The 25591-nt window shown below is 45.1% G+C and overlaps 1 protein-coding gene across 1 annotated transcript; it reads left to right on the forward strand.

The window, feature by feature from the left end:
• Nucleotides 1–100: 100 nt before the first annotated feature.
• Nucleotides 101–24460, forward strand: LSM12 (LSM12 homolog). The gene is made up of 5 exons (XM_081804891.1): nucleotides 101–2622; nucleotides 4448–4581; nucleotides 20343–20452; nucleotides 21851–21977; nucleotides 22779–24460. Exons 1-5 carry the CDS (start codon nucleotides 2499–2501, stop codon nucleotides 22869–22871), a joined length of 588 nt encoding a protein of 195 aa, XP_081661017.1. The 5' UTR covers nucleotides 101–2498; the 3' UTR covers nucleotides 22872–24460.
• The last annotated feature ends 1131 nt before the right edge of the window (nucleotides 24461–25591 follow it).

Below are 25591 nucleotides of genomic sequence, written 5' to 3' on the forward strand. Positions count from 1 at the left end.
CTTTGCGAAGGCGTTTCCGCAGAGCCCCACGTGGCCGCTGTTGCGGCACGTGGGCATTGGGCGCAGAGGCGGCTCCCGCTGCTGTTCCGGGTCAAAGGAAGGACTAACTTGCGGGTCGGCGACGGGACCGGGGTTCTTGCTTTGCTGCTGCGAAGATGGATGTGTAATCTCCAACGTCAGGATTCTTCGAGACCGGACCTCTTTTCTCCTGTACCGCTACCCTCCAAAGATATTCTGAGATTTCTTGGAGAAAGGTTTACGTGCAGTCCCTCATCGGAGGAGCCAGGCATCACCGGTCGGCGCTGAAGCGGGACCCTAAATTTGCATACACCGCTGATCAAACCTTGCCTTTCTCCCCCAGCTCAAGAAACTCCCGCCCGAATTCATCCGTTATTGATTTGGAAGCTGACAGATAAGCCTCTTAATTTTGAAGAGTCTTCCCTGAACACTTGCGAATTCTTACACGTAGCAGTCTAAGTCACACTTCCTCCCACTTCTAAGCTTGCTTTATCTCCCTCCTTCCATTTTCTTGCCTTCCCAAACCTCGCTGGGCAGGTAAACCGTGAGGTAGTAGCTGGGTTGGTATGGGAAGAGGAGGGGCACACACCCACGACAAAATTTGGAATAATCCTCTCGAGGAACACACACAAAATAGAAACCTCAGCTGTTCTAGGCGAGGTCCTGCCTAGAGGCAGAGTTGGGGTGGGAGGATGCTGTTGAGTGGCTCCCCCGTTCCTTCCTACCTCAAGCAACTTTGTTCTTGGAGAGTTTTCTGATGGGTGGATGAAAATGAGAATGTAAATATGGTTCTTCTTGGAAAGAGATTAATTTCACTAATTAAAAAGGTGTGGGGAACGGAAGCTGGATATAAATGTCATTTCACTCCCTTGCTAAATGTTTTCCAATTGCCCCAAGGAGAAAGCCTACATTTTCTAGGTCTTTCAAAGTTTGCTCAGGCTCTAGCAAGACAACCTTTACCAGCCTACCCCCACAACTCCATTTCATAATATTTCTGAACTACTTTATGTTCCTTGAAATCACCAAGCTCTCTCCCTTTTTAGAGATTTTGCTTGTCCTTTAGGTCTCAGATTTTTTCACTTCCTCCAAGAAGCTTTTCCTAACAGTACCTGGCAGTCATATATATGAAAACCTATAATCACAATGCCATATAAAAAGTGGAGCGGCAGTTACATATGACTTGTTATGAGGGTCAGACTTGAAAGTTATCCGAAAAAACACAACTAAGAGGGAGCAGTGTATTTATTCCTATTACAATGACTGTACATATATACGCCTAACATTAGGAAGTTGATGTCTCTTGCAGGGCGAGGAAACACTTTTGAACTGTGTTCAGGTTAAGTAGCAGCAGCACTAGCCCTTTGCCTCCCTCTGGACTAGAGAAAGGTCAGCCTATTGTTACTATGTGAGGCTCCGGAATTTCTATGGGGGGAGGGGCAGGTAGGTGGATTAGGGATGGAAATTGGTGATGATAGGGCTTGAAAATGCATCTTGCATGTTAAAACTTTAGTATATCTGATGGACACTAATGGGGGAGGGCCAAAACTGCCCCAAGGCCACCTTTGTCACTACCTCTGCTTCTCATTCCTGCCCTTTGCCTGGCTTTCTAGAGAGAGCAGGATGGGAGATGGGGAGGCATCTCGAGTTCCAAGGGTGATGGGTGATCATGGAGGAACTACCATTTATTAAAGACCTACTACATGCCATTCATCTGTACACATCATCTCACTTAACCACCTAACTCCTCTGGAAGGCATTATTTAATACAGCAGAGCAGTAAATAGCACCGTCTTTGGAAACAGGTAGAACGAATTCTTTCTGGTTGTGCGACCCCAGCCAAGTTTAGTCTAAGACTTTAGTTTCTTCATCTGTAAAATGAAGGTGTTGATTCCTACACCAAAGGATTGTTGGGAGTTCAGTAAGTAATAATACAGAAGAAATAAAGATGCAGGATCAGGTTTAGTAATTTGCTCAAGGTCATACAACTTAGTAAGTGACAGACCTGGGATTCCGATCCCAGTTTGGCTAATCCTATAGGCAGTGTTCTTTCCACTACCACTTTGTAACTGGGTATAATAATTTTGGGCAAGTTTCTGTAAGTCCTCTGGTCCTCAGATTCCTCATATATAAAATACAGAGTTCATTCATTAAACTCTTGTGTCAAGGTGTGCTCATATGGAGACTGCAGCTCCCTCCTCCTTCCCCTTTTCATTCCACGTAGGTCATTTATCTTTAACTTCTGAAAAGGAGTCTGCAAGCACCTTACCATGCGGGCCCAGTTGCACAAACATACTTACTCAGATACCCTTTTATTTCCTCTTCTTTCCTTTTCCACCTAGGCTCCCGCCCCACCCAGGGCCAGGCCACGCCCTGGCGTGTGACGTCAGCACGCCTCGTGCGTCGCGTCGCGGCGCTCACTGGGGGCCCGGCTTTCGCCCGCTGCTGCCGCCGCCGCCGCCGGCCGCGGCTGCTCTCCCAAGATGGCGGCTCCTCCGGGCGAGTACTTCAGCGTTGGGAGCCAGGTGTCGTGCCGGACGTGCCAGGAGCAGCGGCTGCAGGGCGAGGTGGTAGCCTTCGACTACCAGTCCAAAATGCTGGCTTTAAGTATCCTTCGCTGCGCGGAGCCCGAGGCCGGGCCGGCGTGTATGTGCGGTGGTGGTGGGGGGGGGTGGGGGACGACGGCGGCGGCTGGGGCCCTCTCCGGGCCTAGGGGCGACCGGCTACCGCGGCGCCCGGAGCGCATGCGCACGGGCCTGAGCTCCCCTCCCCCTCTTCGCGTGTCCCTTGGTCCGCTTTGGGGACCCTGTCTCCCACCCCTTGTGGGAGCTGGGCCCCGAGCGAGGGTCATTGGGTGTAGGGGGGCTTGACACGCGGATGCCTTTTCGGGGAAACGCTAGGAGAGGGTACACAGTGATCCGGAGAGAGGGTGGTCGTGGGAGGGGGCTGGTGGAATGGAGCCCGGATGGAAGGGGGGCGAGTAGAATCATGTGGGGAGGGGGTGTGCAGAGTAAGGAACTGCTAGTAGCGCAAGGGTATGGAGTTTAAGAGGGGGTGTTTTCTGGTGGGATTCGGTCCAAGGAAGGGCGGTGGGGTGGTGACCAAATGGGCCTTGCTTGCTTTGGGGGAGAGTAACTGCAGGACAGTTTGTATCTGAAATGGGGATAGGGGCTTGTTTTGCTGGTGAGTGTGTTTGCGTGGTGCTACTGGGGGCGGGGAGTATTGAATTAGCTTTCTCAGTCATTTGAAAATTGCTGTTTTGAGAATGTTTGCATTGGAAACCTGGTCCAGATAGAAGACTACGTTTTTTTCAGGGGCTCGTGTAGGGTTGTGTGGGTTACAGGTGAAAGAGTAAGTTATCTTCTCCTCAGCCCAGCACATGGAGTCCTGACTTTTCCATAGTAGTTGCCTCCCCTTTTGGAAGTGTCGGTATTAAACAGAATGGAAAAGAAGACCTGCTTCTTTGGGGTGGAAATGATTTCTGAATTACTCCAGGAAACTCAGTCTTGGAAACAAAATACTTTATGATTGCAATAAATATGCCACCCCTTCCCCTTTCTGAGCCACAGGTGGGTTTATTTTTTTATTTTTTTGAGTAATCCTTTATGGCATCTTTCAAAAGGAAGTTTCCTACTGAGTGCTGCATTTGAGTGGCAAGTACACCACTAGTTGTAGATTTCTAGCTTAGGAAGATGTCCTCTGAAACTACAGCAAGAACCATTGCCTTTTTTTTGTAAAATATAAAAACTCAGATCTGGACCAAATAGACCTTTTACATTAGTGGTTTAATTGGAAGGGTTTTGGCATGAGGAATTACTTTACTTTTAATTGGCATATATTATGCTCTTGATAAATAGTTGGAGGACGGGTGAGTGAAAGAAAGAAAGAATGAATGAATGAATATATAAATATATAAATATATAAATAAATGGGTTATCTAGCTGGGTTCACCTGAAGTGAGCCTCCTTTCCAGTGCTATAGTTTCCTCCTCTGCAGAATGGGAAATCTGAAATCTAAAAAAGTGAAAAGAGCAGTATATAGATGAAAGGAGTATTATACCAAGAACAGAAAGTACTTCCTCTCCTCTGTGGTTCCTTAGGTCCAAGACAAACTATATATACGGCATTAACACTGCATTATGCCTCCCCATACAACCAGTAGAGAGGTGACAGAAACCCTTTCTGAGGCTTCCAATTTTGGATGGTATTTGGCTTTGAAAAGCTTGAGATCTTTTGGTTCTGGGGTTTTGAGCGGGCGGAAGATGATAGGCAGAGATTTCCTGAGGAGAGCTGTGATTCTTGTGAGGCTCCCCCCTCTTGCTCGTGGCACACCTGTTACACCAGCCTTGTGTGAATTGTGTTTTCCATGCCCCTTTTGGGATGTGTCAGTGCTCTGTTTGCCCCTATTTTCCTTAACTTTATTTTTTCACCAGAATGTCCCTCTTCCAGTGGAAAGCCCAACCATGCAGACATCTTGCTCATAAACTTACAGTATGTTTCAGAAGTGGAAATAATTAATGACCGAACAGAAACCCCTCCTCCCCTAGCTTCACTCAATGTTAGTAAGGTAAGGACTTGAGGGCAGTTCTGGCTCTCCAAAATGGGGGGGAAAATTGAGACTCATTGACGCTTGGTGATACATACATTGTCCATTGTTTTTCATTTTTTCATTGACTTAAAATTGTTTGTTCTGACACCTTTTTGAAAAACCTATCAGTTTAGGTTTTCTCTTTATTCCTGGATATCTGCAGAAGACTTAAGAAACCTTTTAATGCCCAAATAGAGAAATAAAGTTGCGAGCTTGCTTTTGTCCTTTGTGAAAGAGGACTTTTTTTTTTTTTTTTAAACCTGGAGTCCATGCGTGAACTTCCGGTATTGGTGGGGTTGGGTAGGGGTGTTGCCTGTGAATCTCCTGAAATTGTGTGTGCGCACACATGAATAGATGTGGTTTTGGTGAACATATGGAGTATTTTGCAGATCTCTGATTCATGACCTACAAAAATTTGGAAAACTACTGCCTTAGAGCTACATTTGTGTCTTTGTTTGTATTTTTGAGGTCTGACAGAATTAGAGGCTTAGGATATTTTAATCTTGGACGTACATGTTGATGATCTGGGAACCCCCAAATCACTTTGACTCTTTAGTTCTATGAGCGAAAGTTCATGTATAATGATAACAATAATAATACCATCCCATGCCCTGTAGTCTTTGCTGTCCTGTACTTTGAACACTCTTTCTTCCAGAATGTCTGGAGCCGCATCCTTCAGGACTTAGTTAATGGCACCTCTTCCAAGAAGTCTTCTCTGATCACCCAGGCTAAAGTAATTTGCTCCCATTATTCTCTCTTACAGTACTTTATCCTTTAGAGTTAAAGTGACATAGCATTTATAGTCCAACTTGGGACATTTTTGAGAGTAAAGCAGAGTGCTTTTGTTTTACACTGGGACAAGTATAGATCAGTGTGTCCTGGGCACATTGGAACTTAAGGTTACCCTATTCATAGCCTTCTTATAAGCATAATTGTGTATCATTTGTTTGCTTTTCTCTCTTAACCAAACTTGTGAGGATGGGAGCCATACTTGTTTTGTTCATGGCTGAATATACAGAGCCTTGCACAGAATAAGTGCTTAATATTTTTTGAATGAATATTAGACCTTCGATTTTAGTAGCAGCTGCCTTTCCTTAAGTCTCGTGAATTAGTGTGGTGGAGGTTTTTCCCTCTGGAGGAGTCTTGTAATAACGTATATTCTCTTGTTTCTCTCGGGAATGTGGTATGTTGGCTACAACTCAGCAAAGCAAGGAAACACTCAGGCAGCTGAAACAATAGAGGGTAACTGAGGCTGGCAGAATATAGTTACCTCCGATCTGCAGGTCCCTTCTTTTCAGATTCCAGGGAAATGCCACTTGTTTTTTAGTGATGGCTGAAGACAGATTCGGAATGGTGTTGGGTTTCATATTAAAGGCTGTTGCATATAGAATGTCCCATTCTTAGAAATCTATAGGTTTTTGAAACCCTGGCTTCGGTACCTCCTACTAGAATGTAGGAGGTCTTTGAGTGGTTGTCTTTTTTTTTTTTTTTTTGGCTGAAGAGATTTTAAAAGATTCAAGTGAAATAGTTTATTTCTGGTATGTTGAAGAGAAAATAGTTACTTTTAGTGTTTATAGGGTATGAAGGTTTGTTACTAAATAACTGGATCTTTAGTGAGTAGTAGAGGAAAGATTGTCTGAAAGAGGGATGGTTTTCTGAAATGTAAAGGACTAAGTTTCTGTTCTTGGGACCAATATGTGCCACCATTTAGTTGGGAGGAATTGGATTATTAGGGGTGAGACAGTTAAGTGGGAGCTGTTAAGAGGTAATTTACTTATGTTTGACCTCAAATATACATAGTTCTTGGTTATTGAGTTTGCAGCGTATTTTTGTCCTTTAGGGTTTTGCTTTCTGCTGGTCAGTTTTAGATTATTAGTATTGTTGTAAACTAGTTGTTTACCCACTCTTTCAAGAAAGCAGCAGGTATCAATAGGTTAGGGAAGACTGGAAATTTTTACTTTTTTTTGTGGCCTGCTTGCCAAGTCTTGAAAAAGGTTTGCTGGGAAGAGGAGTCAGAAACTTAAAAACTAAAATTAGGTTGGAGGGCTATCTCTGGACTTCATTTATTCACTCTTTCATTTGCAGACATGTTTAGGAGTAAGCTATGTTGGCTTTCCCATCGTTTGAGGATGCTTGGTGATTGCTCCCTGGAATCGATTAGACTTAGAAGAGCGTGCTGCACTGTTATTGAAAACTTAATCTGGGCGGGTGTTTACATATTGCTTGAATGACCTGAAAAGTCCATCCCATTGAAGAGCATGGACTTGGGGTGTTTTTAAGATGGAGGATTGTTTAATCATGTTAGAAGGGAACTAAAATGCTCAGAGATCCCTGGAAGAAAACTTGCTGCTCACAGTCTTGGGGAGTGGAGCACACCACCTGTGTGCTCCACTTCCAGTAGGAAGATACCGTCACATGTTGGCTCATGTTGCTGATATAGTAAGTGCTTTGTTTAATTAATCCTGTTGATATAAATTGGATATTTGTTTACTCTGACCCAGCAGGAAATGGAAGAGAAGGACTTTTAAAGAAAATACTTAATTCCAGCCCAACTAGAGAAGGTACGAACTAGCAGTTCTTAGAGATGAGCCTATTTTGCTTTCCGTTTACAGTTCACTGCAGGCTAAGAAGTCCTGTGTCTGTCCACAGCTGTGGGATGTGAGAGGCAGCTTGGAAGAGGACAGTGGGGTTGCTGAAGGTGGAAGTTATGAGTATCATTTGATCTTCTCCACAGTACCATTGTACCCTGTTGAAGTGTTCTGAATTTCCTGACTCTAAGACAGAAGCATTTCAATAAAAGTACAAAAGCACATCAAAGCCAGTCATAAGTGAGGTTCAGGTTACTCACCCTGTGGCTTATTAGTTTATTCTGTCATGAGGAAGGTTTAAATATTGCTTTAGGACAAGAAGAACCCTAGGGTCCACGTGGCAGAATGAAGTATGGTGTTTCTTCTTAACAAGTTCCTTTGAACTGACTCTGCATCTGGTTCTCTGGGGATGAAGATTACCCATGGGTTGGTAGTGTTCTCAGGAGATGATTTGGGACATGTCAACATTAACAAGGTTCTCTCTTGTGTAGCATTATAAAACATTTTCTGAAATCTATTTTGTGCAAGGTGTTGTGGTAAGCTCTGCTGGGGACCACATTTTACATTTGTCTCGTGCTTTACAATTTACAAAGAGCTTTGACACCTCTCATTCCATTCTCACAATCACACCATGTGATCTTTAGAGTGTATTCTTTTCCTTTTCATTTAACAGATGAGAAGACAGGCTTACTCGTTTAAGTGACTTGTTCTAGGTTATGTGGCTGGTAGTGTGGGAACTAATGTTTTTATGTGCCACTCTGAACTAGCAACTGGTAGACGTCTCATTTAATTCTAACAGTTCTTATGGTGTGGGTACCATCAGCATCTCATAGGAGGGTAAACTGAGGCTCAGAGAGAATGAGTCATTAGCTCTAGATCATGCAACTACTAAGTAATAGAGCTGGGATTTGAACTCACGTCTGATATTTTGACTGCAAAGTCCCATGTTAATAATATTTTTATGTAGAGAAACCTCTGTATTATGTGGTCAGGAGCATTGTGGTCTAGTAGAAAAAGCAGGAATCAAGCAGGTAAGTCTTTAAAGTCACTTCTCTGCCTCTTAACCTTACTAAGCATCAGTTTCCTCACTGTAAAAGTGGGATAACGTTAGTACCTGTCTCATAGAGTTGTTATGGGGATTAGGTCAATTGACTAGAATTGGCAGATGTTAGTTCTGTTCTTCTGCATTAGCTATGTGTAGCCAACTGATGTTCCTTGAATAGGCATAGGGGCAGGATGGGGGGAAGGGGGGCATTATGACTGAGGGAAGGCAGCCAAGAATATGAATGCTATTACTATGTCAGTCTCTCCTGGCTTCGGATTGACATTCGTTCAGTGTCCAAACTTGCCAACCCCAGATTGCGGAAAATCAAAATTGTATTGAATACCATTAATATGTAATTGAGTTAAATGTTTTTAAGAGATCTCTTCTTGGTGACCAGAATTAACTTGAACATTGAGAGCAGTGTTACCAGGTGGCATAGTTAAGTGAACACTTGGCTGAGTACTGGAGTTTAGAGTGAGCGGTCACAGAACCTAGGAGGCTGTGCTTTCAAATTCTGAGATCCTTAGGAAAGAACTCAGGGACACAGCCGAGGCAAGTGTATGTATTTGTTCAGATAAATGCATCCAGTGTATTGACTGAGATGTAAGTCGTCTTCTCACTTTGCTGAGTCGGAGAAGACTTTCTTGGAGAGATATTTGTGTGTTGTGGGGGGAGGTGGGAAAAGTGACAAAGCATAGGAAATTGAAATCCACACACATATAAGGCATCCACCTCCTTTGCCAAACCACTGACTAATTTGTCAGCCTCTTTTATCCATTATTACCCATTTAGATCTTACTAACAAGCAGTGAATTATCAAATGCAACCAGGAAGAAGAGATTCAAAAGGCTTATCATTAGCCCCTGCTAATGAAGAAGGAGTTGGCTGCCTTTGGATAAAAAGGGTATATGGAGATTGGGCGGGTGGTAGGGGGTGGTTCTCGTAAGGCTGAGAAAATGGAAGAGTCACAGAGTTCAGTTTAAAAAAAAAAATTGTTCACCTTTAGATATGATGTCACATTGAGGGAAGAGCTGACTGACTTTTTGTTTTGAGTTCTCCCAATTTCAAAGCTAAGGTTTTAGCATAACCTTAGACTTTCCAGTGATTTGAGTGTTAATTCTCCAGTATGAGTAGACTCCTGGAGTAGTTAATAGCTGCTGCATTGTGGCCTTTGTTCATGGATCTATCTTGTTAGATGGGCTCTTGACCATATCGTGACCCTAATGTGTTGAGGTGTGGAGTTATCACCAAGTAGAATCAGATGGCCTGGCCACACTGTTTAGGTTATGTGTATATTGGTAGGAGTTCATATTATGTGTAAATGTGGGAAGGGAAACCACTACTTTTCTAGAGAAAGCAAGACTTTTTTGTCAGATAAAATTTTTCTAGCTTCTAGAAGCTGTATATAACCTATTGGTTCACTTGATTAGAGTATATTGTAAAGGCTCCAGTACCGGGTTAGAGTCCACCAGTGTTTTGCACCTGGCTGTGAGCAGACACAGCTGTTTCCTTATGACAGTGCCATGAAGGTATAGGTTGGGGTTGAAAAGGAAGAGCCCATTATTGGGACGCCTGGGTGGCTCAGTCGGTTAAGCGTCTGCCTTCGGCTCAGGTCATGATCCCAGGGTCCTGGGATCGAGTCCCGCATCGGGCTCCCTGCTCAGCGGGAAGCCTGCTTCTCCCTCTCCCACTCTGCCTGCTTGTATTCCCTCTCTCACTGTCTCTCTCTCTGTCTGTCAAATAAATAAATAAAATCTTTAAAAAAAAAAAAGGAAGAGCCCATTACTACCGTGTGACGGGACATGTTAAGTAGTGAGGGGTATCAGATGAAGTTAGCAAGGTAGAATGATTGGCTGCCATTTTACTTATTTTGTTAAAAAGATTTATTTATTTATTTTAGAGGGAGAGCACATGGTGGGGAGGAGCAGAAGGAGAGGGAGAATCTCAAGCAGACTTCCGCTGAGACCCAGGACCCTGAGATCATGACCTGAACTGAAATCAAGAGTCGGTCGCTTAACTGAGCCACTCAGGGGCCCCAATTGACTGCCATTTAATTTAATTTAATTTAATTATTTTTTTAAAGATTTTATTTATTTGACAGAGAGAGACAGCGAGAGAGGGAACACAAGCAGGGGGAGTGGGAGAGGGAGAAGCAGGCTTCCCGCTGAGGAGGGAGCCTGATGAGGGGCTCGATCGCAGGACCCTGGGATCAGGACCTGAGCCGAAGGCAGATGCTTAACAACTGAACCACCCAGGCGCTCCTTGACTGCCGTTTTAAAAATCACTAGCCTTTTGGGGGCACCTGGGTGGCTTATTGGTTAAGTGTCTGAATCTTGATCTCTGCTTAGGTGTTTTTTTTTTTTTTTTTAAGATTTTATTTATTTGACAGACACAGTGAGAGAGGGAACACAAGCAGGGGGAGCGGGAGAGGGAGAAGCACACTCCCTGCGGAGCATGGAGGCTGATGTGGGACCAATCCCAGGGCCCTGGGATCATGACCCAAGCCGAAGGCAGACACTTAACCAGCTGAGCCACCCAGGCGCCCCTTGGCTTAGGTCTTGATCTCAGTGTCGTGAATTCAAACCCTGCATTGGGCTCCTCACTCAACGGGGAGTCTACTTAAAAAAAAATCACTAGCCTTTTGGGGCGCCTGGGTGGCTCAGTCGTTAAGCATCTGCCTTCGGTTCAGGTCATGATCCCAGGGTCCTGGGATCGAGCCCCGCATCGGGCTCCCTGCTCAGCGGGAAGCCTGCTTCTCCCTCTCCCACTCCCCCTGCTTGTGTTCCCTCTCTTGCTCTGTCTCCCTCTGTCAAATAAATAAATAAAATCTTAAAAAAAAAAAAAATCACTAGCCTTTTGAAGGATGTCCCATTCAGTGGCATCAAACTTTAGGGTAAAACTGACAGAGCCATAGTGGGGGATGCAGTGTCCAGGCTAGGGCTCCTGACTCAGTTCAGGCTATAGTGCATGGCAGCCAGCCGATCCTGTGAGCCTTCATTAGGTTAAAGGTTTGATTCCGAAGGGGACTTTCTTGACATCACGGCGTGTGGAGACAATTGCTGTGCCTGAGTTACTGGCAGAGGTGGGCCATCTGTGTGTTATTGAAGCCACCTCTGCGCTCTGACATGGAGGTGATTTAAAATGAGGACTTTACTGGTGGGTCGGTGGTGGTATCGCTTCTGCTGTTAAGGGGCATTCTAACTGTTTAGTCTTCCTGCTACAGAACAGGCTTGTGGGGAAAAGGGTGACGCAGTCAAGTTCCAGCATTGGAATTTTGAGACTAGCTTAGGTAAATACCAGAAACTACCCTGGAGAGTCCAGCAAATTGTACCTGAAGTGGAAAATGAAAGGATCTGCACACTATGTCAGAAGCTAACAGTGTGTGTGGTAGAATGTGGGGAGTTTGAAGAACTGGGTTCTTTTAACAGCTGGGCTGTTAATGAATTGTGTGACTGTGTGTTAGTCACTTACTGGAGCTGAGAACTGTTCTGTGAAATTCTAGTGGTCGAGGTTTCTTTTCCTTTTGTCCTCCTTTCCTCTCACTACCCCTTCCTTCCAGGTGCTGGGAATGTTAGATTAAGACCGCTTTTGCCCTCAAGGATCTCATGTTTGTTGGCAGTGGTGAAGGAGAGCAGCATTTTTAACTAGTGCTGACAGTATGGCAGGATCAGTGTTAATGGAGGTGTGAGCAAGGTGCTATGGGAGCGTAGAGCAGGGGCCAGCAAACTTTCTCTGTGAAGGGCCAGATAGTAAATAATTTAGGTTTGTGGGATATCCATCCTTTGTCACAACTACTCCACTTTGCCTTTGCAGCAAAAGCAGCCATAGATGACATATAAACAAATGGGTGTGGTCTTTCCAATATAGCAGGACGAAAACAGGTGGTTGGTTGGTTGAATTTGGCCCACTGGCTGTAGTTTGCCAACCCTTGGCATAGAGTAGTAAACATTTTAGGGAAGGCTTTTCTGATGTAATAGTGGAATAGGGTCTTGAAGAATAAATAATTAGATAAAAGGAAGGAAGTTAAATGGCATCAAGCTAATTTGGAAGGTGTTCGGTTTGTCCATCTGCAATTTAGAAGCTTTTGCTCTTCTGTCAGTAAGCTAACCTGGAGGTTCTTAGTTCTCGGAGGGAGGACATGGACTAGTTACGTGCCGATATTGGTATTAGGTGCTGTACATGCTTACTGAATTCCAACAATAACCCTTCAGGATGGGCCCCAGATGAATGATTTGAAGCTCTGGAGAGGTTATGCATTGTGCTCGGGTTCATGCAGCTAGTGTGTGGTAGGCAAGAGTTTGAGCCAGAATCTCTTTTTGAGGCAGTAGGGGGGTGTGGCTCTTCTCTGTTACTTTGTTTTCTCTCTTTTCAGAGCCCAGGAAACAGGGCATGGCTCTTTCACTATCACTGAATAAAATGAACTTTTTTTTTTTTTTTTAGAGAATGAGAAGTGCACATGCTCCCTAGCAGGGGAGGGAAGGTGGGAATGGGGGGGGAGGGGCAGAGGGAGGGAGAGAGAATCTTAAGCAGGCTCCACGCCCATCGAGGAGCTTGACACAGGCTCAGTCTCTCCATCCTGAGATCCTGACCTGAGCCAAAATCAAGAGTTGGACGCTTAATCGACTGAGCCACCCAGGCGCCCCCAAATCATCTCTTTATTCCATAGGTAGTGCACCCATTTGGGCACATAAAGTTAAAGACATTCCCACTTACTATTCTAGTTATATTTTGGAAGATGTTCTTTTCTTTTTTTTTCTTAATCAGAACATATATATATTTTTTTATTTGGAAGATGTTCTGTTTAGGACTTATAAGTTCTCTAGTAGCTCTTACAGAAACCAGAAGGGGGAGAGCACCGAGCTCATTGGCTAAAGGAAGGTTGGAGTGTATGAATTTTTCTGAAATGACCCACAAGCCACCTTTGTGCTAACAGTAATGGTACTATAATAACAGTGTTAACAGCTAATATTTGTACAGTGCTTTATAGCTCCCTTAGTGTTTTCACCTGGGCTGTCTCCCTTAATCCTCTCAGCTACATGTGAGCCGGCTAATTTCTGAGATAGGTTGTTGGGGTCAGATTTTAGCTTGTCTCAGCCAGTTTTCTCTCTGGAAGGGCCATATGGAGGTTCCAGTAGTACTGGCTTCAGGGTCTCTGGAGTAGGAAATCACTCATTTAGTGTCCTGGAAGTTTAGTTTCCTGTTGTAGTTATGAATTGTGTGACATAATTACAAAGAGCTAACAAACCACTGACTTACAGCTAGTTTTTGTTTTAAACCAGGTGAGAGAAAAACCTTTGTTTTTGTGGACTGGCTGTGACTTGAGGTTGGTCTGTATTGTACAGTAGCAGTATGATGGTTTAACAAGTATCGTGTCACTGTGGCCCCCTGGATTTGCAGGGTGTTGTTCATCTTAGCTCAAAGCACTCGATGTATCCAGGGAGGGGCAGAGGGAGAGAATCCTCAAGCCCACTCCCCGCTGAGTGCAGAGCCCTGTCCTACAACTCATGAGATCACAACCTGGGCTGAAACCAAGAGTCGGAGGCTCAAAGGACTGAGCCACCCAGGCTCCCCAGCACTCAACTGTATCTTAACATTCAAGTGCAGGAGGCTTGCTTGACTTAGCTTCCCTAGTCTTGGCCCAATCAGAAAATGATGGGTCCACGGGGCGCCTGGCTGGCTTAGTTGGTAGAGCATGGGACTCTTGATTTTGGAGTTGTGAGTTTGAGCCCTCTACATTGCGTATAGAGATTACTTAAATAGATAAATATTTTTTAAAAAATAGAAAATGATGGGTCCAGGGAATGCTTACCATTATTGGCCTGAAATGCTTTCTCACACAAGATCTGTTTTCTGAAAAGCATTTCTGTGATTTACCTTCAACAAAAGAAATAAAGGATGTCCTTGAGGTTCAGCGTGAGACAGGGGCCCTTTTCCGAAAAGAGAGGTCCTTCACTAGAAGGCAGACAGCTATGTTCTGCACTGGGGACATTGGTGGAAATGCCAGGATGCACTGACAAAGAGAAGGTGGCAGCTGAGTTTTAAAGTGTTTTTCCTTGGGGCGCCTGGGTGGCTCAGTCGTTAAACGTCTGCCTTCGGCTCAGGTCGTGATCCTGGGGTCCTGGGATCGAGCCCCGCATCAGGCTCCCTGCTCGGCGGGAAGCCTGCTTCTCCCTCTCCCACTCCCCCTGCTTGTGTTCCCTCTCTCGCTGTGTCTCTCTCTGTCAAATAAATAAAATCTTAAAAAAAAAAAAAAAATTAAATGTTTTTCCTTTCTGGAAAAAAATTTTTCTTTTCTGAAAATATTTTCTTTTGCATTCAAATTTATATTTTCAACAATAATTTAGACTTCTCTTATGTGGAGCTGTTTGTAGCACAGGGTTAAGAATGTAAGCTCTGGAGTCAGACTGGGTTCAAATCCAGACTCCCACCTGTGGCTTGGTAAATTTGGGCAAGTTTCTTAACAGCTGTGACTTAGTTTCTCCATTTATTAAGTAGGAGGAATTTTAGTCCCTGTTCCATAGGCTTGTACTTTTTTTTAAAGATTTTATTTATTTGAGAGAGAGTGAGTGAGCATAAGTGGGGCGGGGGGAGCGGACTCTCCACAGAGAGCCCGACGTAGGGCTCAACCCCAGGACCCCGAGATCATGACCTGAGTCGAAGGCAGATGCTTAACTGACTAAGCCACCTGGGCACCCTGTTGTACAGATTAAACGTTTTAATACATGTAAAGTGTGTAGCTTGGTGTCTAGGATGGAGTAGGCTCTCACTCAACAGGTTGGCTCTTAGAATTTTAATATTCACTAGCAGGCCTCTTAAGCTCTACGGTTCCTGTTTGATTCAATGTTTTGATTCATTATTATGTATTCTAAGACACAACGACGAGTGGGGTACTCTATTTTTGGAGTTCCCAACTATCCAGAGTTGTAAAGAACAGTATTTTATTGAAACTGTCAGACAGGAGCTTTCAGCTAGGGAACAGGAAGACTTGGGGATACTGATTTGATAGCTGGAAGAAATCTTTTTGAGAGCCCGCTTTTTGCTATCTAGGAAGGAGGGCTTTCCGAGGGCGCAGCCCAGGATGGAAACAGCAGAAACCAGTGCGGGCCCTCAGGATGCCAGTGGTTCTTGGCCGCCGTGGTCCGCCGTCCCTCCGCCTCCAGCAGAGTCCTCTCAGCCAGTGGCGGCAGGCCCCAGGAGGCAGCTGCGGGGCTTCCTCACCGTTCTGTGAGGGCAGCTGCTTGGACAGCCCCCATGCACACAGAAGACAAACTCAGAGTGGCTCAGTGGAGTCAGTAGGTCACATCTAGCGTGTTTCTCTTTGGACTCAGCTTCCCTTGTTGTCTCAGCTGTCACAGCCTGTTACATACTTGAGGTAGGAATCCCTCTGGATTCCCCACAGCACCTGTGCCTCCCTGGTCTGGGTGTGTGGGACTACGATGGCCCAGCTGGTGACTCAATAACAAGATGAAGTGCATATCGATTGGGTTTTGTCGTTGTGGCTGCTTCCTTTTCTCCATGTCACTGAGTGTAGGAGGAGAGGTGTGTGCATTCATTCACTCATTCAAGGGTTACCCCACGGCAGGCATGACTAGATGCCTTTTAATATTGATGTGCTTTGGTATCAAGTTCATGTACTCTTCTCCGTTGCCCACATCAAGTTGCTATATATAAAATGGCCACAGGAGGAAGCACTGGTTAGTAGACAGGAATAGCTGTTTTCACTGCGTTTCGTACAAAGTAAAAGGAGAGGCAGGTAAGCACAGGTTGTCTTGTTCAGTCATTTCAATTAAGCCACATGCACATTAGTAACAAATATTTGTAGGTTTGTGCTTCTCAGTTTGCCTGAACTCAGTGTGTTTGTAAAGTGGTGCCTTGAATATTCTTTGAGATTCTAACCAGTTAGTGCTTCAGTTTTGATTGGAAGAGAGGCCAGCAACTAGCATGTTTGCATTGAAAATAGATGCAGTATGGTGGTAGTCATTGAATTAAAAAAATTGCAATCCTGGTAATCCTCCCAAGCTTAAAAGGCACACCCAACACCTCTACTGAGGGCGGCTTTTATTGGTTCCCTCTAGTGGTTTGACAATAACTCTAAACTTACTCTCTTGGAATTACTGGACCATTTACACATATGCATGAGTTTACAAAAAACGTGATGTGGGGGATTTCAATCTGTATAACTGCTAAGTTGAGGGTAGAGTGATAGTCATTTGCTTTACAAAAGGAGGCTTATTTACTTTTTTATGAGTTTTCAGGAACATGCCTAAAAAGAGCAAGGTAATCTCGCCCCCAGTTTTGAGAGAAGACTTCTAGATTCCTTTTGTGAGGGTAACCTTCCTTGTGCTTACTTGATAGACTCCTCTGTGGGAGAAATTTACCCCTTACCCCTTTTGTACAAGTTCCTGGTGAAAGCAGATCTAGTTGGCTGAATATCAGAGTTAAACATCTTTCAGATTGCCATGAAAATACAATTCATAAACTGACGGCTGGAGGTTTCAGGGTTTGTGCTGCGTCCAGATTCCCCAAAGCCCAATTGCAGGCACAGGTATAGTAATTGAGGATATTGGGGCGAATTGAAACACAGTCAGTTTACTCTGATTTCTGTTGACTTTTCTAAGGCTCTTTTTTTTTTTTCCCCTTTGGTAAAGATTTTATTTATTTATTTGAGAGAGAGAGAGGGTGATGAAGGGCAGGGAGAGGGACAAGTGGACTTTGCACTGAGCGTGGAGCCTGCCGCAGGGCTCGATCTCACGATGACCCTGAGATCACAACCTGAGCCAAAACCAAAAGTTGAAACCAAGAGTCGGACGCTTAACCAACTGAGCCACACAGGTGCCCTTCTAAGGCACTTCATCATTTAGCATTTGGGACCTGTGTGCACTATGAGTTGAAATGGAGAATCATCTAGTCTATTCTCCTTTGCTTTCAGAGCCTTTAGGGGGGATTGTACAACTGGTATTTTGGGGGGCTAGAAGTGTACTTTGAACTCCTTGTTCTCTAACTGTTGTGTTGCTGTTACTCAGGCTGTCCAAAGGAATCACTTCTGGCTGAGATTTATATGCATTTTATTCTGCCTCTGGCAAAAATTCAAAAGTGATTCCTCTCCCAGCCTTTTTTCCTCTTCTTCTAGCTTAAATTTGTCAGTTCCGTCTTTTTTTTTTTTAAAGATTTTATTTATTTATTTGACACACAGAGAGAAAGCACAAGTAGGCAGAGAGGCAGGCAGAGAGAGAGGCAGAAGCAGGCTCTCCAATGAGCAGGGAGCCCGATGCGGGACTCGATCCTGGGACTCCAGGATCATGACCTGAGCCGAAGGCAGTCGCTTAACCAACTGAGCCACCCAGGCGCCCTGTCAGTTCCGTCTTAAACATTCTGCATAGGTGCCTGGTTTCCCTGAGCCATTCCTCTCTTACTGAATGGGTGATGTTAACGTTTTTAATCTACTATGTAGGTGACCGGGATATTTTGCTGTGGGTATCCCATATTATCTAGTCAACACAAGCTTTATAGAAGCAGCTTTGTCTGACTCAACACCAGGAGATGTTTTTGGTTTTCAGGGATGATAAACATTTTATTTTTTTAAGATTTTTCTTTATTTGAGAGAGAGCAGAGCGAGTGATAGAGAACTCTCTCTCTCTATCAGAGGGAGAGAGAGAAGCAGGCTCCCCGCTGAGGCAGGGAGCCTGATGTAGGGCTCCATCCCAGGACCCTGGGATCATGACCTGAGCCAAGGCAGCCACTTAACCCACTGAGCCACCCAGGTGCCCAGGGATAAACGTTTTTAAAAAGGCCTCCAAGTGAGACCCTTATGCCTGTTCATGGGGTACGGTAAACCTCTGCCTGGTCACTTGTGCTCCGAAGGAGCCCTGCAAGAGCGTGGTTAATCCAGGGGAGCTCTGTTGCCCCCTGGTTTTTCCTTCTTTCCTTGGAGACTTCATATTTTCTACAGGGTTGTTTGGCAAGTGAGACTCAAGGAAACTCCTTGTTATCAGGGTTTTCTTGGTGACAAAGTTTTGCTTTTTGCTGCTTAAAATATACCACCAGCGGTTCTCTTTCCATAGAAACTGAGTGCTTTCTTGCTGCAGTTGGGATTGCCGAGGCTCAGGGGAATACTGTCAGCCGTGTGCGTTTATTTCTCTCTGGAATTCTAGCCTGGTGGGGCCAGAACGGCAGGACCAGGCTTGAAAGATTATTTAGTGCTGCTGTATTTGTCTCTCTCCATGTACTGGGGACCATGTGAAAAAGGAGCTCCGGCTTCAAATCACTGCAGAGTTCTGGCCTTTCTTTCCTCTTTCCCCTAGGGACACTGAAATGACAGCGTGCACGACCTCTCTCTTCTGTGTTCACACCCCTCGCCCCTCAAATGATCTTTGAAACTCAGAGGCAGGGCTCCCCATAACCCAACTGAAGGTCTCCTTTTCTCTTCTTCATAGTCAAACGCATGCCTTGATAAAGTGCTTCGTTTTGCTAACAGACACTTTGCCTCTAAAACTTTATTTGGTCTATGGTTTGAAGGGTCACTGTTAAAGTGGAATAGAAATGTTTAAGAATTCCAAATATCTAGGTACTTTGGGGATGTGTGTGAGGTATGATCTCCCTGTTTTAAGGAGCTGTTGTTTGGGGACAAATTATGTATTCTCACTTGTGTGTCTGTGCATATGTCTTTAGTGTACTAGCTGCAGCATCAGTATACTAAGCTGTTCATGTTCGTGGGCCTGAACAATCTCCAGATCATTTGTTTGACTTTCAGACGCATTTTCTGCCTTTTCATTTTAACCATCTTGTCCAGCATATTTGTTTTGCTTTACACTTAGACAAATTTGTACTTCTGGAGTCTCTAGCAACTAATACTGAAAGTGTATTAGAGGGGCAGTAGGGGTTGACAGGCAACCCACCCCTGTTGGGAGGGATTTACTAGATTTTAGTAGACTACAGCAGTCTCCCCTTATCTGCAGGATGTGCAGTCCAAGACCCTGGAGGATGCCTGAAACCATGAATAGTACTGAGCCCCATGTATACTAGGTTTTTTTTTTTTTTCCCTGTACATACATAGCTATGATAAAGTTTAACTTATAATTAGTCACGATAAAGATTAACAACAATAACTATTAATAACATAGAATAATTATAACAATATGTTGTAATAACAGTACGTGAATATGGTCTCTCTCTCAAAATACCTCATTGTATTGTTTTTACTCACCTTTCTTGTGCTGATGTGAGGTTGATAAGATGCCTACGTGATGAGATGAAGTGAGGTGAATGATGTAGGTGATGTGATGTAGCGTTAGGTTACTGTTGACCTGACCTGATGATATGTCAGGAGGAGGATCATCTGTTTCCAGACCAAGGTTGACCCTGGATAAGGGGCGGTGGGGAACTACTGTACTAGATTTTATTAGAATTTCTTTTGATCAGTTTGTGAGCATTCCACTAGAGGGGAGATAAGGAACTAACGTAAAGTAGAACGCAGACCGTTCCATTTTCTAAAGAGCAGGATAGTGGTAGCTCAAGTTGAAGGTGGACTGTATCCATGGGTTAGGTTTACTTGAGTTTTGGCTCCCCGTGTGAGCACAGATAGTGGTACCAGAAAGGTAGTCTTTAGAACCTCAAATTCTGATTTCTGAAGATGTCGTAGACATGAATTTCTAAACCCGAGACTCTAGCAGTGGCTGATAAAAATTCTTAATTTTCTCCTTTCATAGACGTGTGTGTTATCTTTTTTTTTGGCCGTCACTTCCCCGTCCCACTGTGTAACATTGCCCTGCGTTATTTTCTTCCCAGGTCCTTAGTACCGTCTGAAGTTACTCTATGTTTTTGTTTGTGGTCTCTGTCCAGTCCCCACTTCAGTGCTGTATCTCTAGCTTAGCACAGTGCATGTCTGGTACCTGGTGGGCACTCAGTAAGTCCTGGACGGAAGGAATGTTTGCTGCCATAGCAGTAACTACTCAGGCATCTTGGGTGTGTGTTTGTTTCACTTTTGGACTCTGAGAAAACTGAATCTACCAAACCAGTCTTTTCCAGCCTCCTTTCCTCAACAGGTCCTGACTGTTGGGAAGAATGAAGGTGAATGCTTTTCTGAGTCTCTTTCCTCTCCCCCACCCTAGCTTGCCAGCAAAGCACGGACAGAGAAGGAGGAGAAGCTGAGCCAGGCCTATGCAATCAGCGCTGGTGTTTCCCTAGAGGGCCAGCAGCTCTTCCAGACCATACACAAGACGTGAGTCGGGGGAGCATAGGGGTCCCTTGTCCCGGGGGCGACGCTGCCTGGCTGTGCTGTGTGGTCGCCAGCTTTCGGGTAGTCGTGTTCCTGAAAGTCAGCAGAGATGCTGGTTAGTGTGTTGGCAGCACCTCGGTGTCCAGGGATGTGGGTGTCTGTTGCCTTTCTCGTACAGGAGAATGGTGTGATCGTGGACAAGTTGTCTTCTCTGGCCTTCAGTTTCTTCATGTGTAAATTTGGTTTGGGATTAGATAATCCTAAAGATCCCTTTCAGAACTGGTATTCAAGAATTTAGAATTCGTGGCTTCTTTCTTTTTCGTTATTTTGATCTTGTTGTACCTTTCTCCAGAAGCTGATGCAGTTTTACTAAGGGGAAGTTAGTGTCTGTCTCTTTCTAATTAATTGTACATTGAGGTGTACGTAGGGAGTTAGGGAGAGCAGAAGGCCACCTTATTACCACCTCCGAAAAGACATTTTGTCACAGCAGAAGTCATTTGACCCTCCACTAGCTTCCCTAGCTGCTGAAAAACGGAAACATTTGGCACCCCCTCCCCCCTGCTGCCTTCTGTTGCCCTGCGTAGCCGCCTGGGTCTGGTGCACAGATGGCAGCTGGCATCAGAGCTGCTGGAGGCCGTGGTGTGAGTGTCTGAGCAGTTACAGGTATGTGAAGGGGCTCTGTGGAATATCAGCTGCCCTGCGTTTCCCCAGGTGTGACCTAGAATGGGTTTTCCCAGTCTGGCAAGTGCCCAGCTGTCTGATAATTGAGAGGGACCAGTTTGAGGAGCAGTTTCCATTTCGGGAGGTGGGGGGCAGAGTGCAGATCACAGGAAGATGGAGTTTCTTTTCCTGTCTTTTTAAAGGTGCTATTCCCCCTAGGTCAAAGGTTGGCAAACTCCAGCCAGATCAGCTCACTTATGTATCATCTGGGGCTGCTTTTGTAGTAGGTACAGCAGCAGAGTTCAGTAGTTGTGACAGAAATTGTATGGCCCTCACAGCCTCAAATACTTACTGTCTGACTCTTTATAGAAAAAGTTTGCCAACCCCTGCCCTAGGCTGCTACTTCAGTTGATGAGCCTAGCTGTTTATTTGAATTCAATTTGGATTGGACTTCTGAGGCTGCCACGAAGTTTTCTATGGTTTTCCAGGTCTCTAATGCTTCAGAGTAAGTCTTCTGGGCTCTCCTTGGAATGAATGTGCATCATGTCATTGCTTTTCCTGGCCAGTGGTGCCCAGGAAATGTTTCTTGGCTACTGCACCCTATGGGCTGCTGGCATCTAGTTACTGGCTGAGCTGTGAGCTGAGAAGTTGGGGTCAGTTTTCTGGAGTTATTTATTCATCAGGCAGGAGGTGTGGGATGCCTGCAAGAGGCAACTTTCACCTGCTCTCTTCTCCTTCCAGCATTAAAGACTGTAAATGGCAAGAAAAAAACATCGTAGTCATGGAAGAAGTTGTTATTACACCCCCATATCAAGTGGAAAACTGTAAAGGCAAAGAGGGGAGTGCACTGAGCCATGTACGCAAAATAGTAAGTAAAGGAGCCGTGAACCTTGAGAGAGAGGATGATTCCTTGGCCTTCAGCCCTCCAGCCTCAGGCCAGGACCTTGTGCTGCAATCCCTGCCTGCTCTGACCTGCCAGCCCGAGAGCAGCCCTGCCTAGCCCCCCAGCCCCTGCGCGCAGTGCTCTGTGGCTCTGGCTTGGCCACTTCTGTGGGGCTGGAACCCACTGGGCAGTGTGCAATAAAGTGAGTGGGCAGCCCCATGTCCTCGGCAGTGTGGCTTTTTGGAATTAGCCAGACCATTCCATGGTATTGCGCCTGAGCAGTTCCTCTCATCCCAGGCTGGGTTCTTCTCAGGAAGGGCTGGTTGGTATAAATGAGTTGCTGTTGGCGTCTCTGACCCTGCATATGTCATGTGACTGTCTCGATTGAGTTGCCGCATTTGTAAAAAGATTCTGAGCATTGAGAGACCAACACTGGATATAAAAAGTCTAAAATACTGTTAATTCCCTGTCAGCTTTTCATTCTGCACTTACGTGAAGAGGGGAGTGGGAGTTGGGGTCAAAATAATCTCCTTTCACACTGTGTTTTAGCTTATTGGTTCACTTTCTTTTAGACAGTCTTAGCTGAAGGTGTAGCACATGCGGTTGAAACAAGAGGCCGCTGCCTACCTTCGGCCAGGAAGGCCCGCAGATAGCAGGGGCCTTCTAGTGCCTGAGTGGTCCCTGAGCTGGACAGCCAGGACCGGCTGTGGAGGCCTGGCATGAACTGTTTGGGAGGCCTTGGTGCCCATCTCCTGTTCTGACCTAGGCTGAACTGGTCTCTTTCAGGTTGAAAAACATTTTAGAGACGTGGAAAGCCAAAAGATACTGCAGCGTTCACAAGCCCAGCAACCACAGAAGGAGGCTGCCCTGTCATCCTGAGTCCACACACACGGAGGACTCTTCCAGCATCCAGCCAACGAGGCGGTGGTGGTGGCTTCGGCGGAGGCAGGCCGGGGGAGGGAAGGGATCCTATATTTCCTGTTGGCTCTTGTTAACAAAGGGTCAGCATTTCCAAATCTTAGACTTGAACAAACAAAACACCCAACAAAAAAGAACAAGAGAATAATTTAAAAGTTGAATCATTACTTGACTAACAGACTTTGGTCCACCATGTCCTTTTCACAGCCCCCTTCTGGAACAGTCACCTTGTTAATTTTATTTTTGAAAATTCCTTTCCTGCTCTGCCCTTTCACCTCTGACTTTCCTAGTCTGTCCCTGCCATTCTGTTTTTATAAGTGGCTACACTTGCCTTCTGAGTGATCGAAAGAAACTTTTACATCTTCTCTTCCAAAATAAAAGTAACAAGCTGACTGTGATACTTAAGTTGAGACTAGAGCAGCAGACAGAGGTCTCACTTTAAATTCGTCTTTTTTTTTCTTTCTTTTTTTTTTTTCTTTTTTTGCACAGGGCATGGCTTGAATTAGTTTTATTTTTCTTAACTTTAAATATATATATGAAAATATATATTAAAATGTTCTCTAAATATTTTCTGCTTCTTGCAGGTCTCTTTTTACTAGATCATGGCCGCTCTTCCCACCTCATCCCTTCGAAAATAAAAACGTATTACCCTCCCCACCACCTATAGCCAGGCAACTAACTTGACTTGGTTCGCAGCAAGAATCTTCTGCAGCACTTCTAGAGCCAGTGTTTGCAGGTGGGATTCGGCTGTGAGGGTTCCTGATGGCTTTTTAGTCTTTAACTGTGTGTGTGTACCAGTCTCACATTGGGCCAGAACCTCAGGATTCTCCCTCTGCCTTTTGTCTTACTTCATGGTACTAGAAGAACTTCCTCACCACTCTCCCATCTCCTAGATGGGAGAGTCCGCTGCCCTGTCTCCTGTGCCCTCTGCAGGAAGAACTCTTTTGCATGGCACGTCTCAGCTTCTCTTCGAAGGATGATTTTCTTCCATAAGAAACCTGGAACCCACCTCTCCCGGTCTCTCTTGAAGTCTGTATCCAGAGCCACTAGCCCAGGAGAAAGCTTGGGTGACCTATAGTTTCTCTTCTCCCACCAACCTCCTGCTTTTAATGCCCTTCCCCACCCCCCTTAAATTTTACAAGCTTACGATAGTTTGTATGTGCTCAGCCGATGGGCAGAAAACCTGGAGAGAACTTCTGGACTTTAGCCCACCAGTTTGTCTGGTTTGACTAACCTGCTGAGCCCGAAAACTGGCACGCGGTGCCCCTGTGCCTTCAGGGCAGTCCAGTGGGGCAGAGTGTGCCACCAGCTGAATATCAGGCACCTAGTGGGAAGTGGGTGATGCTCATGTGACTGGCTAGAGCTTTGGGGGTGGGGTGGGGGTTAACTACTATCTTTTTGGCCATGATCTCTTTCCCCTTCCTTTTTTTTTTTTTTAATTAAATAAATGGATCAAAATTAAATAATTCAAGCCCTGCCTTCAAAATGAAATTTTTTTTTTTTAGTATTGTTTAGCAAAAACAATAAAACCCAAATTTTTTTAACCATCACTCATGTCTCAGGTTTGTACGTGCTTTAGAGACCCCAGAGGGAGGGGGTGTAAGGGGGGGTGTTTGGTAATCTTTCCCTTTAGATTCTCTGCTTCCTACTCTTTACCCTCTCTCCTTCCACCCCCTGGAGCTCACCCAGAGATAGAGTGCAAAGTGTATAATTTAAGAAGGGGATCCAGGGTTGGGAGGTGTGTGTGAGTGGGGTAGGGGCACAGAGAGGTGGGCACATACATGAGGCCATTTGTTACGGGCTGTTTGGAAGAAAAAAAGACCGAGAAGTGTACTTTCATCTGCCATTGGCCACAGCTAGATTTAAAGTACCAGGCCTTCAATTTAGTTTGCACGGAAGTGTAAGCTGGAAAAGGTGAAAGAGGGAGACAGAAGAGAGACCTTGTAAGCTCTAGAAATCCTAAGAGATGCCATTAAAGGTGTGAACGTGATTAATGGAAAATAGAAGCCTGGGAGGAAGCTTTGTGTCATGTATCCACACCATCACTTCCTCCCCATTTAGGTCTGTGAGTGGAAGACCATAGGTACCAACTATTTCTGGTAGGGAGTAATTTTGACTCTTTATGAAATGACATGGGGGAACTTGAAGCACTTCAAGAGGTGGAGTTAAGACTGTGTGAAAGGCAGTGAGGTAAAGAAGAAAGAACAAGGGCTTCGGAGGCATAAATAGTTGGGCTCAAATCCCCAAACCTCCCTTGCCTCACTTTGAGATTGTGGGTAAAGTCATTTCACCAGTCTGAGCCTTAGCTTCCGCACTGTCAACATGGAGCTCATACCCGTCTGCTGCAGTTGGTGTGGAAGGCTAAAGATCTTTAAAATGCTTGCTACCTAGAAGGTGCTCTGTAAATGTTAGCTTGGTGCTGGGATGGTTGAGTCTGGGGATGAGCCTGGGTTAGATGATTATCAGAGGCTCCGGCTTTGTTTTAGAAGTCTGTCTTTAGCTGGCGTTTTAAATGAGGCTGATCACGTAAAACAGTTGGGCAAAGGGGGGGGGTGTCTTGTTCCTGCCTTCTGTCTCTCAGATCTCACCTCTACCTCTGCCCTGCAGTCGTGGGGAATTCCTTTGATTATAATATGAAAACTACTCCTTTTATAGAAGGGGAGAGGGTTCCACAGGGCTGT

The sequence above is a fragment of the Leptonychotes weddellii genome, chromosome 15 (genome assembly GCF_054177405.1).
Source record: "Leptonychotes weddellii isolate Sample4059 chromosome 15, ASM5417740v2, whole genome shotgun sequence".
Classification (NCBI taxonomy): Eukaryota; Metazoa; Chordata; class Mammalia; order Carnivora; family Phocidae; genus Leptonychotes; species Leptonychotes weddellii.